Source organism: Capricornis sumatraensis, chromosome 4 (assembly GCF_032405125.1).
Source record: "Capricornis sumatraensis isolate serow.1 chromosome 4, serow.2, whole genome shotgun sequence".
Taxonomy (NCBI): Eukaryota; Metazoa; Chordata; class Mammalia; order Artiodactyla; family Bovidae; genus Capricornis; species Capricornis sumatraensis.
The window spans coordinates 22,397,378-22,413,522 of record NC_091072.1 but is presented as its reverse complement, the minus strand read 5'-3'; the positions used below and the strand labels follow the sequence as shown (position 1 = coordinate 22,413,522).

At 34.2% G+C, this 16,145-nt stretch overlaps 1 protein-coding gene across 2 annotated transcripts in view; it reads left to right on the top strand.

The window, feature by feature from the left end:
* SGCZ (sarcoglycan zeta) overlaps window positions 1-16,145 on the top strand; it is a 420,641-nt gene that overhangs the window by 382,421 nt on the left and 22,075 nt on the right. For both annotated transcript variants that reach the window (XM_068971226.1, XM_068971225.1), the window contains one exon: window positions 14,902-14,974. In XM_068971226.1, coding sequence (XP_068827327.1) covers window positions 14,902-14,974 — 73 coding nt within the window. The remainder of the gene's footprint in view (window positions 1-14,901; window positions 14,975-16,145) is intronic.

The window sequence follows — 16,145 nt, the reverse complement described above, 5'->3', positions numbered from 1 at the left end:
CCAGTATAAAAATGCTCTTTTTACAGGTTCCACAAATACTTTAAAATAGTCCGTTTCCAAACAGCCGCATATTGGCATCCATTTGCTATGAGTCTAAAGTGGAAAGCAGTGAGATAAAGGAGTGCTCTATTCAGCTGTGAAAACACTACAAATCTAAATCATGAATTGATTTTTCTAATCTCTTGGTTGCCAGAAAAGATTCAAATAAAATTTCATCTCATTTTAGTTGTCATTTGTAAGGTTCTGATTAACAGCAATGTGGAGCTGCTTTGGATTTTTTTTTTCCTTAGTGTACTGACTAATTCATTCAGGTTAATTTTTTTGTGTGAATTACCCACATTTTAGTCTTTTTTACTGAGCTAGTTTTTTTTTTTTTTCTTATTAATTTGTAGAAGATCCTTATATTTTCTGGATGTCAATTGTTTATCAGTAACACATTTTATAGACTGTGTGTGTGTATGTGTGTTTGTGTGTTATATCTTTTGTGTGAATTGCCCATATTTTTGTATTTTATATTCAGTCCCTGGGTCAGGAAGATCCTCTGGAAGAGAGCATAGCAACCCACTCCAGTATTCTTGTCTGGAGAATCCCATGGATAGAAGAGCCTGGTGGGCTATACAGTCGTTTGGTTGGCAGAGTCAGACACAACTGAAGCAACTTAGCACGCGCGCACACACACACACAGTGTCTTTTATTAAGAAAAACGATGTTAAAATAGTCAAATTTATCAACTACTTTAAAGCTTCATATATTTTTTGTCTTAAGAATTTATCCTCACCTTCCCATAAGAAGAATGTTCTTTGACTTTAAAGTTTCTGTAGGAACAGGGGGTTTACATTGGTACCAGAATGCAGTTTTAATTTGTTTTATTTTGATCACTAATGAATATTTTTTAATTGGTTATAGGCTATTCATGATATTTCTTTAGCAAGGTTTCTCTTCAAGTTCTTAATTATTTTCTATTGGTTTATCTTTTTCTTATTACTTTTAAGAGTATTTTTGTGTATTGGAAATCACTCTTTTTTTAGCTATATGTGTTGTAATTATCTCCTTTAGGGTCAAAGTCTACCTTTCAGTTGCTTATGGTGTCCTTTGTTGAGAGAAATTCTTGATTTGAATGTATCTAACATCATGTTTTCCTTTACTATATGTCAAATGTGAATTCTCTGATCTGAATTAGAATTCTTGTCTTCTACACATTTTATAATTTTAGCCAAATTTCTAATACAGCTGAAATTGATCTTTGCATGTGGCAATAAATATGATTTTCCCATATGGTTAAACAATTATTCTAGCATCATTTATAGAATAGTTACTTGTTTCCACACTTATGTTCAATAGTAACTATCATAAATCAAGTTTCCGTATAGATGCAAATTTGTTGGTCTGTTTCTGAAGCCTCTTCTACCCCATTGGTCTATTTCTCTGTCTCTACCACAATCAAAGTGACTTAGGAACTAGAACTTTATAATAAATGTTTCTATCTGTTAGGGAAAAATTGCCTACATGGATTTGGGAAGGAGAGGTTCAGAATTTTCCTATTATTCTTGGCCCAAGACTCTCACATATTTTGGTTTTAGACTTAGCTTGTCAAGAACCAAGAAAATAATGTTGATGATCGTAGATTGCATTAAGTCTATTCAAGATTTTGGGGAAAATTAACAACTTTAGGTTAAGATCTTATTTATGTTCACATTATGATCTCTTTATACATAAAATTGCTTTAAAGCCTTTTGATTAAATTTAATAATTCATTCTCTAAAGTGTGCACAGACATTTATTAAATTTTAAGTCAAAGCAATTCTCTTATTAATCTTATTAAATTTTCTGCAGGTTCTTTTAGATTTTCTATGTAGACAACCATATTATACATATGAATGAGAATTATTTTTCTTTTTCCCCTCAAACAGCCTCTATTTCATATACCTGTGTTTTTTCTCCTCTTACTACCATGTGGTGAGGGAAGAATTATACCAGAATTGAATTGAAGTGGTGAATCTAGCCAAAAGGTTAAATCATATTGTACGTTTGTAAAGTTGCTGCCCTTAAGTGAAATGTTTTAACATGTCACCAGTAAATTTGAGGATGCTATAGATTTTACGGAAAATGTTTCTAACTGATGGTAATACATTCACTTACATTCCTATTATTCTTAAAAGTAGTAAGTACTACTGTTGTTGTTAATCATAAAAGAATGCTAAAGTTTTAGAATGATTTATCTATATCTTTTGATATGGGTACATGTTGTTCATAAAAAAATTATTATGGAGAATTTTATTAATTAATTTCTTGCTGTTAAACCAAGTTTATATCCCTATGGTAAATTTAAAGGAAATTGTTCTGGTATTTCTTAATTTTTGGTTTCAGCATGATAATATTTTCTTTAGGATGTTGGTATCTATAGTCTTGGATAAATATAAACCATTAAATTTCCTATCTTATTTTGCTCTTGTCCAGATTTTCCCTGAAAATTCTATTTGGACTTCATCTATCAGTTTTTTCCCAAGTCTCTAGAGAAGTTTCTATTAGATCAGAACTCTATTTAGAGGTATTGTCAGAACTCACAAACAACGTCTGAGTCTGGTACTCTCTGCTACTGCTAAGTCACCTCAGTCATGTCCAACTCTTCATGACCCCATGGACTGCAGCCTACCAGGCTCCTCCGTCCATGGGATTTTCCAGGCAAGAGTACTGGAGTAGGGTGCCATCGCCTTCTCCGCTGATACTCTCTAGCAAGATGCTATAATCTACTTATGCACATACGCTCAGGCACTCTTACAGATATGTATATTTATATCTCAACTTATGCTTTCTACAATATAAATCAACATTTTGTATTGAAAATATTGCACCTCTGCTTAGCCAGTTAAAGGTGAGACATCTGCTGAGTATATCAGTTGATTTCAGAAATATAAAATCACAGATAAGGGTTTTATTTTTCTGTTGTACCTTAACCTTGATTTGCCAGGACTGACTTCTTTATATCAAAAGATCTAATGCTAAAATCTGAAGCATAATTTTTGTAGCTCAGAGGCCCACCATCTTTAAAGATACTTGGTATGGCACATAAACAGCCCACCCACATAAAAGACGGGGTGACAGACTAGCATTAGCATTCTGAAGACCCCGGATTTGCCTGTGGATACTTAGGCTGGTTATGACTTGAGTAAAGTTTTAATGGCTTGCTCTGCATGGGATTGTTCTAAAGATACTTGTAAAGGTGTTCATGGCAAGCATGACAGGGATTGTGATGGGTTTTCTTGGCTGAAGAACTGTCATTACAGAGGATAACGACGTCAGTTCTGGTGAAAACCTGCCACTTCTTTATGTTAATTAAAAGCTGTGCTACCAAACCTCTTGTGAGAAGAAAACAAACACCAATAAATGGAGCTCTCTTTGTTTCCCTTTTGGCACACAATGAATTACATGGCAAGTGATAACATAAAATTCACAGGAGCAATCTGGAACAACAAGAGGTAAAAAGAAAAAAAAAAAAAAAAAAAAAAAAACCTCACAGGAGCAACAGGATGAAGGGTATTTGTTTGGGTATTAGCAAGTGCTTTCTTTCTGACTGTTTCCCAGCTGGCCTCTATCTATGAATGCCATACTATCGTGTTACTGGAGGATAGAATTTTGAGACTTGAATTTTTCACCTCAATTTTTATAAAATTTGATTATTCCTAAAAGCGTGAAAACATATATATTAAGTCAGGTTGCCTATATAAAGATTCCAAATTATAATTTTGTCCACAACTGCACAGACACTCAGAAAATGACTGGTGATGCTCTGATGTTTTAAAATAAGCAAAGTCTAAGTAAATTATGTTTAATAAGTTACCATTTTAAAAGTCCTAGTTGCATTCAGATGCTGATTTGTATATATGTTAACTGTGTAACTCAGGTCCATAAACACGTTTATAGAATTAGCATCTTTTGAACACACTTTTTTTTTAATTGAAAAAAATGATTGTAAGACGTTTCAAATACAGGCATACCTTATTTTTGTGTGTGTGCTTTGCTTTATTGTACTTTGCAGATACAGTGTTTTATACAAACTGAAGATGTGTGACTACCCTGTATTAAGCAATTATACGAGCACCATTTTTCCAACAGTGTTTGCTCACTTCATAGCTCTGTGTCACATCTTGATAATTCTTGCAATATTTTGATCCCCTCACCAAAAAAAAAAAAAAAATCCTCTGAAGGCTCAGATGATAGTATTTTTTATTTTATTATTATTTTTTAAGTTGATAAAATTCTTTTAAAGTATTTTTTAGCAAGGAAATATTTCTAATTAAGGTACGTACATTTTTTAAGTCACTTAATACACTATAGTACAGTATAGACACAACTTTTATGTGCTCTGGGAAACCAAGACATTTGTGTAATTTGCTTTCTTCCTGTTATTTGATTTCTTACCCTGGTTTGGAACCAAACCCACAATATCTTCAAGGTATATCTGTAAATACATAAACACATGTCATATCTGAAGCCACTAAAGAGAGTTGGGTACTGTCTCTTTTGGATAACTTTTCTATGGATTTCTATTTTCCATAGAATGTGCTTTAATGGCAACATGTCAAAAGTTATCAGGGAAAAACCATTAGGAAGTAGAAGTGCTGCTGAGCTGAGTCCCTATTCTTGTGTATTTCACTGTAATGATCAGCATGGTATGCCAGTTGGAAGCACGGTCTTCATGCTTATGACTAACAGAGGTAGAAAGACAATCTTACTTCTCTCCAGAAAATAGTTTAAATAGGGATGAAGAGCCTGAAGAATAAGATGAAAAGGCAAGCTTAAAGCATTCACTTTCTTTTCCCAAAGAACCTGAGTTTATGGTATAATTAACCATGTATTTTGAGATAAATGATTTTCCCAAGGATCAGAAAGCTTTAATTGCATGTGGATTAATTAATGAAAGTTTATAAAGAAAAACACTATAAAGAAAAATGTACCTGCATGAAAATGAATGTGACCTTAAGAAGCAAACCTAGCATTAGCTATGCTATCTGAGATTTGGACATTTACGTAAAATGTCCAAACCTCAAAACAAAATGTACTACTAGATTAAGTGTCTAAAAGCCTGCAAAGATTATTTAAATGTAGTAGAAAAAATAATTCACATAGAGGGCTTGTCTTATTAATTTTCCAAATCTCATCATTGATTCATTTTTATCAACTGTTTTGTAAAAAAATTACAAAAAATATAAGATAGTTTCAAATCAAGTAATTTCATATTTTGATGTTTTAACCTCTGAGTGTGTACATTGCATTGATTTGTGACATGCAGCTGCCTTTTGATAAATCCATAATAAAAGAATCTTATGATTGTGTTTGCTCAAGATGTGCTGCTGGTGACACTTGTTCACTTAACACTTTTAAAGATGTCAGGCATGTATTGCATCTTATTCCTTTTAGTGATTATTAAGGAAAAGGGCAAAATGACAATGTTAGTAATTAGAGACCTTGGAATTACTTATTATTTTCAGAAAATATACATCCTAAGAGTGAATAATGAAAGCTCTGCTTGACCTGCTAATATTCTTTTCTGAAGGTGAAAATTTGAAAGAGGTATTATTTATATATCTTTTTCCTAGATGTAATTTCCATCAAGTGTCATTCAATTTGAAAATACTGATTTTTCTTTTCTGTTTTCTCCACACACAGTTTTAAATTTCAGTTATATTTTGCCTCATTAAAAAGAATAGAAGGAAATAACATAGAGTTGTTTCCCTCTAAAAATCAGAGATAAGTGCTAGAAAAATACAAGCTACTTGAAGGTTATAAAATATGAATAAGAGGGGTCTCTGTATTATTTTGTCTTGATATATTTAAGTTTAATTTTCTTTGTTAATGACAAAGCATTTTATTTTTGAATATATTTCATCTTGAGGGAAGTAGTTTTTTTCTAATGTATTTTCCATCTGATCATCAAGTATCTTTTCCATGATCTCATTTTATCTTCTGAAAACTGTCAGAAGTGGAAAAAAGGACATAATTTGCCATCTGAGAGAAAATGCCTTAAGATACTTTTTAAATTATGAAAAATGCTGACTGAAAATTAAAGACAGATTTTGAAATAATATATATTCATAAATATTGGCAGCTTATTCTCTACTCTCAAATGAACAACATGGTAGGGGTTTGTTTGTGTTTCAAAGAGACAATTTAACAATATTGTTTCCCTGTTTTACTAGAAAAATTAACACTGGGTAGGCTCATAATAACAGTGTTAATAAATTCAGATCATCACCAAAGGATATTAATAACCTGATTTGTACTGAAATATGGAACAAAGAAATATAATGAGAAGCAGGAATAGCAAGTTTAACATATCAATCATAAAATACCACAGAATAATTTTTGTTATTCATACTTTTATCAATTTTTTCATTCCCATTCTTTTTTTCATTTACTGATCCTTAATTATATTTCAGAATCTAAGATCAGTACTAAGCATACAAAATATATTAGGACAAAGTCCTTGAGCTCAAGGAATTCATAAGTTACTGGGAAGGAGTTTAAAATGAATTTAAAGCAATATGATAACTGCTATGTACAGTAATTTTCATAAGGAGTTGGGGAAGCTGAGTAGAAAGAGAAAGAGGAAGTGCATGAAGGGTACAGAAAATGTTTCATGGAGAAAATCATCTAGAATCAGATTCTGAAGAATGAGTAGATTACCATCAAAGGGATGAGAAACTCTTTGGAAAAGCCCCTGATGCTGGGAAAGATTGAGGGCAAGAGGAGAAGGGGTCGACACAGGATGAGATGGTTGGATGGCATCACTGACTCGATGGACATGAGTTTGAGCAAACTCCAGGAGATAGTGAAGGACAGGGGAGCCTGGTGTGCTGCAGTCCATGGGGTCACAAAGAGTCAGCCATGACTGAGTGACTGAAAAGACAGTAACCACAGAAAGAAGTGATACTCTTGACAGTTATCAACATTTCAAAATCTGCAAAGGTTGTATTGTCACTGGAGTATAAAGTACAGAGAACTGCTGAGAGGTGAGCTCTACTTAGGAATTTGGGTTTGACTTCCATAGACAATGGATTCCGGAAGCATCTTAAGTAAGCATTACAGTCAGCTTAGTGTTTCCAAGTGTTAGTTGGTGGTGGCATCAAGGAATAATTGAGAGAAGATTTAGGTGATATTCAATTTGTAGAAAGAAGTAAACTAATCTGGATGTTGAACAAAAAGGGCATCTCAGGATACTTCCCCAGTTTCTGACTTGACTTATTAGGGCATGATGGTACCATTAATCAAACTAGAAGGGTTAAAAAGAGGAAAAAGGCTTTCAAGAAGAAAGTCAAGAATTATTGATCAGTATTTGCCAATTACCTTATATGTTTAAGATACCATGTTGTGCACAAGAATACAGTGGGATATAAGGAATGCCTGATTTTTTTTTTTGGTCTAGAAGGGGAGTAGCATATAATTTAGCATGTAAAATTTCAGAATAGATATCCGTGCTTCCTAAGTTCTTTAGTCGTGTCCGACTCTGTGCAACCTTGTGGACTGTGCTCCTCTGTCCATGGGGATTCTCCAGGCTGAATACCAGAGTGAGTTGACATTTCCTACTCCAGCAGGTCTTCCTGATCCAGGGATCAAGCCTTGTCTTTTATGTCTTCTGCATTGGCAGGCAGGTTCTTTGCCACTAGCGTCACCTGGGAAGCCCCCAGAATAGATATGATAGCTTCCAAGTTGGTGGTAAATCCCAACTTTATTCGGAGAATGAACAGATATTATTTACCTTAAAAGGTGGGAAAATAAGTGCATGATTTTATAAATGAGTAGAGGAAAATAAGTCTGAATGAATGGATTTTAAATTCAAGCAGAAGTCTTTTTTAATTTATTAATTTTTAATCGGGGGATAATTGCTTTTCAATGTTGTGTTAGTTTCTGCCATGCATCAGCATGAATCAGCAGTAGGTGTACATATGTCCCCTCCCTCTTGACCTCCCTCCCACCTCCCACCCAACCCCACCCCATCCCACCCTTCTTGGTAGTCACAGAGCACTGGGATGAGCACTTTGCATCATACAGCAAATTCCCACTAGCGATCTAGTTTACATATGGTAGTGTATATGCTTCAATACTGCTTTCTCGATTCGTTCCACACTGTCCTTCCCCCACTGTGTTCACAACTCTGTTCTCTATGTCTGCATCTCCATTGTTGACCTGTAAATAGTTTAATCAGTTATTATGTTAATTAATACATGATATTTGTTTTTATCAGGTCGAAGTCTTGAGTAGTGGGCAAAAATGGTATCCAAGAAAATCATTATGCTTTTTCTTATAGGTAGGTGATATAGGTGGTATTTATGCAGTTAGTTGGAAGTAGGAACAACATTTAGACTCTGAAGGTAACCCAAGTAAGAGACAGAGTGTATGTTAAAATGAGTTGACATTTCTCTTTTTAAAGGGTAATGCTGCTTTCAGAATTCCAAGAAACTCATTTTAATGGAGTAAAAGAAATGGTAGTTAATAATTTACTTTTGCCAATATGATTACTCTGCCCCTTCCCCCAAATAATGTTTCTGTCAACTTGTAGGGGCAAATTTATTTCCACTTGTATTAAGGAGAAATGAAAAGAGGTATAGTGTACAGGTTTCAACATGTCTGAGAAAAAATTATGTAACTGTGACAGTTAAAAATTGAAGGTACCCGAGGATCATTTTATTTGGAGCTTCATTTTACAAATAGCAACTGAGGAGGAAGCAGGGTTTAAATACTTGTCAGAAATCAAAGAATGACTTAGGAGCTGATTTGGGGATAAAATGAAACTGTTCCCTATCCCGTCTTTTACTTTACCAATTTAGATCTGAGGTGGGCAAGGAGGGGTGGCAAGAGATACAAATAAAGGAAAAAGAAACCAAGGTGTGAAGACTGCCAAAGAATTAGAAATATTCAGTATGTGTGTGTTAGTCACTCAGTCATGTCTGACTCTTTGTGATGCGAAGGACTGTAGCCTGTCAGGCTCCTCTGTCCATGGAATTCTTCAGACAGAAATACTGGAGTGGATTGCCATCCCCTTCTTCAGGGGGTCTTCCCAACCCAGGGATCGAACCCCGGTCCCCTGCATTGCAGGCCAGTTTATTATTTGAGCAATCAGGGAAGCCCCGTAAGCATAGGTTTAAATTTGAAGATAATGAATAAGAGGAATCCTCCTGGCCCTTGAGATCCATATAAACTTGCCCTGAACCTCACCCCCGTTCTACTGCAGGAATTTAAAATGCTGCCTAAGTTTCCATTAATTGTCATGGGAAGGAGGTACGGGGACAGATACTCCATTCTCTTAAACTTTTTCGCCTCATGTATTATCTCTTCTGTCCCATATTGATCTGGTAGTGACATTCATACTCTTCTTTGTCCCTTTCAAATATATGTATATATATATATATATACACATAATATATATGTATAATGATCATGGTAGATTTTATTGAAAAACTGAAGGCAGTAAGAGAGCTCGCTGGCAACTGTCTAGACAAATAACAATAGAATTTACATGTTTCTACTTGAGTGAACTCCGGGAGTTGGTGATGGACGCGAGGTCTGGCGTGCTGCAGTTCATGGGGTCGCGAAGAGTCGGACATGACTGAGCGACTGAACCGAACTGAGCTGAACTGAACTCCTTCTTAGCTTCCTTTCACAGAGTGCTCCAGTCTTTCTTGGTTCCTTTGTTCGCGCTCCATCTGGGTTTTCTCTTTTCTCTTCTTTCTGGTTCTCCAGAACAGCAAGCACTCTGCCAGACCCTAGCCCCCTCCTTTGAAGCCTTTCTGGCAGCATATAGAGACCCTCGTGAACAGCTCTCTTCCTAGACAGCTTTCTGCTGCTGTGTTCTCCATCTTACTTCCAAACCAAAGAAAACATTTATTTATTCTACAACTTCAGACAGACATACCAATGAATGTCTGTATTATACAAAGTGTTAGGAAAAGGAACCACAGAATTGAAAAAGGCCCCTGATCTCAAATAGAATAATAATAATAATAAAGATTTAGAAACTCTCTTTCAATTTATTTAACAAAAAATGTATATTCATTTAATAGCACACAGGATCAAACTTGAAGATAATGAATAAATAGGAATATTTTTGGCCCTGAAATCTAAATGAACTTGCCCTGAACTTCAGCCCTATTTTAGTATAGCAATTTAGAATATTTTGTTTATTTAAGTCTCCTAATAATCCCATGGATTAGATACAAGAGGTGGTTGATATTACTCAGATTCATTCACCTTTTTAGGTTGGAATTCTTACCAATACAAGACTAAGGTTTCACTTTGAGAAGAGAAATATTCTAAGGAACGATGCCTTTTACTACTCTTTTTTTAAACTTTTCCTTTGATTTTTAAATGGAAACTAAAATCCTGATAGAGTTAATGACTGTTTTACCTATTCCAGTTATTCAAATGATGCATTTCTATTATATCCTGCACAAAGAACTAATAAGTATAAAATACACAAAAGATCATAGCAATCCATCCATTTTAGTTACTAAAGGGTCTACTATGCATTTTTGTTTTACTTCCAGTAATTTTAACATTATGAGGAAGTCCAATTAAAAGTAAGATCATGCTGGACATTTTTTAAGAAGAAACTTCTTTCTCAAAGCTTATTTAGCCATCGATTGATCTTAACTGGTGCAAGCAGCTACATTAAGGAATTCCTTGACTTAGTGAGAGTTTTGATTAATAAAACGCACCTACTATTTAAGTTCAAGAATATCTTTTCAGTGTCTAAATTTCAGATTTTAAAATTCAACATGTGACTATGTTACTTGAAGCTCTGACATTTGGGAATAGAGACTTCACATAATAATGAGTGGACTTATGTTGGGACATTAACTCTGTAGACACAATGTGTATGTCTTCTGTGTTTGACTTTCATAAAGGAAATTGATAGAGGGAATTAAGGAATATTGAATTCTTACATAAAAACAGGTACATTTTATCCTACTTAAAACTTAACCTGACCTGTAAGGTTGGCATTGTCATATATGTATTTGTATCTATGGAAATTGGAGTTTGGAGAGATTAAATAGCTTGCTCGAGGTCATTTAGATGGAATAAAGGAGCTGGGATTGCTTTCCAAGTTGACTAATTTCAAAGTATATAGTGTATTCATAAGAAAACCTGAACTCCAAGATTCTAACCTTATCATAAGGTATTTAAAATATCTGATTAGAGCTTTTCATTTTTCAGATGTAGCTAATCTGTTATCAAGTGTCAGTGAGAAAAATTAAATAAATAAAACTAAAGTTTCAAGGCATAGAGGTATCTTTGCCTTGTATGTATATATTTATATATATATATATATATATATATATATATATTACTGATCACAGGTTCTTCTACACAAAGCCAAAACCCTCAGTAAAATATTATCTGAAATTAACCACAGTAGAATTCATGAAGCTGGTCAGTGGCTGTAGAGTCACTACATCACACAGAATATTTTTTTACTTACTATCAAGTTGAGGAGCTGGGAGTGCCAGGTGTTTTGGGTTTCCTTTCCTTGTCCTGTATTGGCCTTCCCAAAGGATACAAGGAGGCCAATAGTTGATAATGAATAGCTTATTAGAGTATTGCATTTATGGACAGCCATATTTGGAAGGATATATAAATTTATTTTTGTTGATTTATTTTAATGGTGGTGGGGGGGTTATTTTATGTTAGGCATTTATAAAGAATAGCATCCTACCCTAATAGCTTATATCGAAAACTGTTTCTATATATAAAGTAGGACCACAATTCATATACTCTGTCTTCTTTCTACCAAAAAATATGACATTGTTATTATTTTATTTTGAGGCTAGAAATTATCATATGAATGAGAGCCAGTATTTTTTGACCATGAGGTTTGCCCGCCTCATTTTTCCTGTTCATTACAAAAATTGTCTTTATTTTCTCTACATCTTACAATATTCACATTAAATTGTCTGAAATATCCTTTAGCACCTATATAGTGAAGCAAAACTGACACTCTGCCCTTTTGAACAATCCTTCCTAAAAGCAATAAACCAAAAAGTATTTATTTAGTCATTAAGTTTAAATGTACATATTAATAAATGTCTAAGTTATGTTCTTTTTTCTCTGTTATTTTGTCTCTTTTCCTTTTTGGTTTCCCTGGTTTCTATAACTTAAGATGTGAGAATTCATCACACATTTTTGTTTTCCCGAAGTGAGGGTAAAGCAGATCTGTACTTTTTGTCCCAAATAAATGTTGACTAATGGTTATATTACTGGTGGCTCAGACGGTAAAGAGTCTGCTTGCAATGCAGGAGACGCAGGTTCGATCCCCGTCTTGGGAAAATCCCCTGATGAAGAGAATGGCAACCCACTCCAGTATTCTTGCTCAGAGTAATCCATGGACAGAAGAGCCTGGGGGGCTACAGTCCATGGGATCAGAGTCAGACATGACTGAGCGACTAACACACACGCACAATGGTTAGATTTACCAGGGAAAATATATGGTGCCAAGTAAAATTTGAATTTCAAACAAACAACAAGTGATTTTTAGAAATAACTATGTCCCGTGCAAGTTTGCATACTTATACTAAAATATGATTTTATGTTTAACCAAGCTTCAACATTAATTGTGTCCAGTATTTTAAATTGCTAAGTCTGGCAACCCCACCAATAATCTGGTATTTGTAGAACTTTCCTGTTCAGAGGAAATCTATATTTATACATTTTTTTTAAATTTTTCATACTGTGAGAGTTTGTTTCTTGCTCAGATGGTTTTTATTCTTCCTCACTGATTTCCTTTTAAGACCATCCTTGTTGCTTATTTACTGATGCCCTTTTGACTCATTTTGGAACAAAAAGTGAGAGGATGAGATTAATTTTCTCATTATCTGGAAGTCTGAAGCTAGTTAATTATTTATGTTATGCAGTTTTCAACTTAGCCCCTTAGATGGTATGATTATACATTTATTTCTTCAAGAATATTTTCTTAACAAAGTCACCAATATTTTTCTGTTGATACTTAGAACCGAGACCTTTATCAGGTTTTCATCCTCAATGTAAAATTAAACATTTGATAACATTCTACTTTCACTAATATATTCTGTACTAAGTTACTATATGTGGCATTCTGTTTCAGAATAAATTTTGCTACTATTCATTAATTATATTTCTGGCATCTTATTTGGGAAGATTTCAAAATTATAAAATAATAGAAATTAATTTTTGAACCCTGCACATGGATATATATCCCATCTGTAAATTGCATATTATGTTAAAATGCCAAAGGAGTCTCTCCTTGAGAAATGGGACTATGTACCCTAAAATATTTATTCAAATGCCACCCTCCACAATCACAAAATCAGAGTTTTATCTAAAACTGTTATCTTACTTCCAAAGACTTATTTCTGAGAATTGTTCACTAACAAAAATAAACTGTTTTACAAAATATCAAAAGAGAAAACTCCTTAAAGAAATAATTGCTCTAACTGTGTGAAAACAGTTAAATAAATAAACAGTATGCCCTACATAGCCTCTCTAAGAAAAAACAGAACAAAACAAAAAACCCAACAACAACTACTAAAATCCAGTACGAGGTTAACAATGGTGGATAGCTTTTAGTTTACAAACTAAAATCTGTAATCTTAGGAATTTACAGGAGCAGAACCTTATAGATTTACACTTCGAACCATAATATAGATGGAACCATGTAACATATTTTGAAAACAATTTCTTCCTCCATGATTCAAGGTGGAAGATCTGCATTACTGTTTTATGTAGAGTCCTCTGGTGATTCTAGTATATCTCCCCATATATACACTTACTTTTAAGGAATTTAAATGCTTTCTGTAATTTCTTAATGGCACTTTCTTCATTGCTTATGGAATCAACTTACTTTACACTGTTCTTCATGATAAGTAGAAGCAGCTTCACGCTGAAGGTATAAAATCTGTGTTTGTATTTGCACTGTATTATTTGATGGAGAAGTTATGACATTCTTACACCAAGATGTTTGAATAAGATTAAACCAAAAGGTAATAGAGTTTATTTCCAAGGGAATGACTTCATTTATGTAAGATTACAAAAGAAAAAAAGGAGGCTGTGTTTTTTCATCATCTTTAACAAATGTCTTTGCATTTGATTTTTGGAAAAGAAAATCATTTTATTTTTCTCAGTTAAATTAGAACTCTTGTCATCCTGGAAAATCAAATGGAAATAATAAACAAAAGTTTAGATAGAATATCATTCAACTGCCTGAGCATGTGACCTCTTGAAACAACTGTGATCCCATATAAAGTCCACTCTAATGAGTTCTAGCCATTTATGGTTTTAGATTGAGCCTGAATTTCACAAAAGTCAAAGTAAGGCGCCCTGTTCTCTGCAGTTTGATCACTCTAACTAAAGGTGGGAGCTGCTTGTGGGTGAATTGCTAAATGCCTTATGAAACCCATGCCTTTAAACAGTTAATACTGTACTACATCAGAGCTCACCGTCCACATTTTCATTTCAACTTTGCTGCTTGTAGAAAGAACTGAATATTGTAACATATCCCTACTTCAAATTCACTTACCTGAGGATAAAGGAACAGCAAAGAGAGAGATATTTGTTCTGTGATCAGAGGGTTACAATTTTCACTCAGTATGAACTTTTATGAATGAGATCATCTTAAAAGGGGTCAACATGGTGGGACTGCAAAGAGTTAGACACGACTTAGCAACTGAACAGCCACTAATGGTGGGACTTAGATTTACCCTTTTCGGTCCTTCACGACCTTGAACTCTTTTTCCAGGTTTTCTCTTTTTATTTGTTGTAGTCCTATTTTAAGTTTTCCCATTCTTAGAAGAATATTTAATGCATAAAAATAGAAACGAAAACTGCTGTGTCTGTCCCTTTGCTTATACTGACTTGCATTCTTGTTGCCCTCAGGCACTGAAGGAGCAGTGTTCGGGCACTCTGTTGAGACACCGCACATCAGAGCAGAACCTTCCCAAGACCTCAGGTAAGTCCTGGCCTCTACACCTGTGTCATAGTTTCCATCACTGAGCATGGCCCTTGATATATAAAGAACCGAAGTAGAAAATATGCTACAAAACTGGATAAGGAGTTGACAGTCCCTGTCTACATGGTAAATAGATAATCAGCTATCTGATAGGGGGCAAGAACATGTGAGTTACCATTCTATCCTTCTGTATATTTTTCCTCTACAAATGTACAATGGATATAAAATAAATATATCAGACAGGAGAAGTGTGGAAAAAGAAAAGAAAAGGCAGGATGTTGACAGGAGAACTAATACAAACAGGGATTTCAGAAAATCTGATGTAGATAATGAAATATATGGCACGCACAGGCATAAAGAAGGGGAGGCAGACAAAGAGAGAAAGCCATAAACAGAGAAGGTTAAGTAGAGGGAAATACAGAAACCAGAGGAAACAGTCATCAGTAAAAGGCAGAATTAACTGCCCTATGATGGACTCCTTAATCTTATATATCTGGTGAAATAAGCTCTGTCTGTCGGTTTGAGAGGACAATGTTATAGAGTATTCTCCCCAGAATAATCATGGCAATCACTGATAAAAGTTAAAATACTAAAATCTAGCCTAGTGTTTAGATAAGATAACAACTTATCTATTGTTCTTAATTCAAGAAATAAGTTATATTCAATATATATTATATAAATTGTATATAAAGTTATATATAACTTGCAGTGGTATATATTGTATATTATATATATTTGCAATCTATACATATATTAAAATTATCATACCTTAAACCAATACAATACTATATTCCATCATTAATTTCAAATAGGTAAATAGCCCATACTGGATTTCCCTATAGCCCAGATGGTAAAGAATCTGCCTGTGATGCAGGAGACCTGGGTTCGATCCTTGGGTCGGGAAGATCCCCTGGAGAAGGAAATGGCAACCCACTCCAGTATTCTTGCCTGGAGAATCACATGGACAGAGGGGCCTGATGGGCTACAGTCCATGGGGTCACAAAGAGTCAGACACGACTAAGTGACTAACACACACAGATAGCGTAGATAGCATACTAAAATGCATTTCCTATGATATGAAAAAAAGACAACCTTACCGATATTAAAAACTAAATTACATATTTAAAATCATTTTTAAAGCTAAATTAAAATATTAACCTGAGAGAGAGTA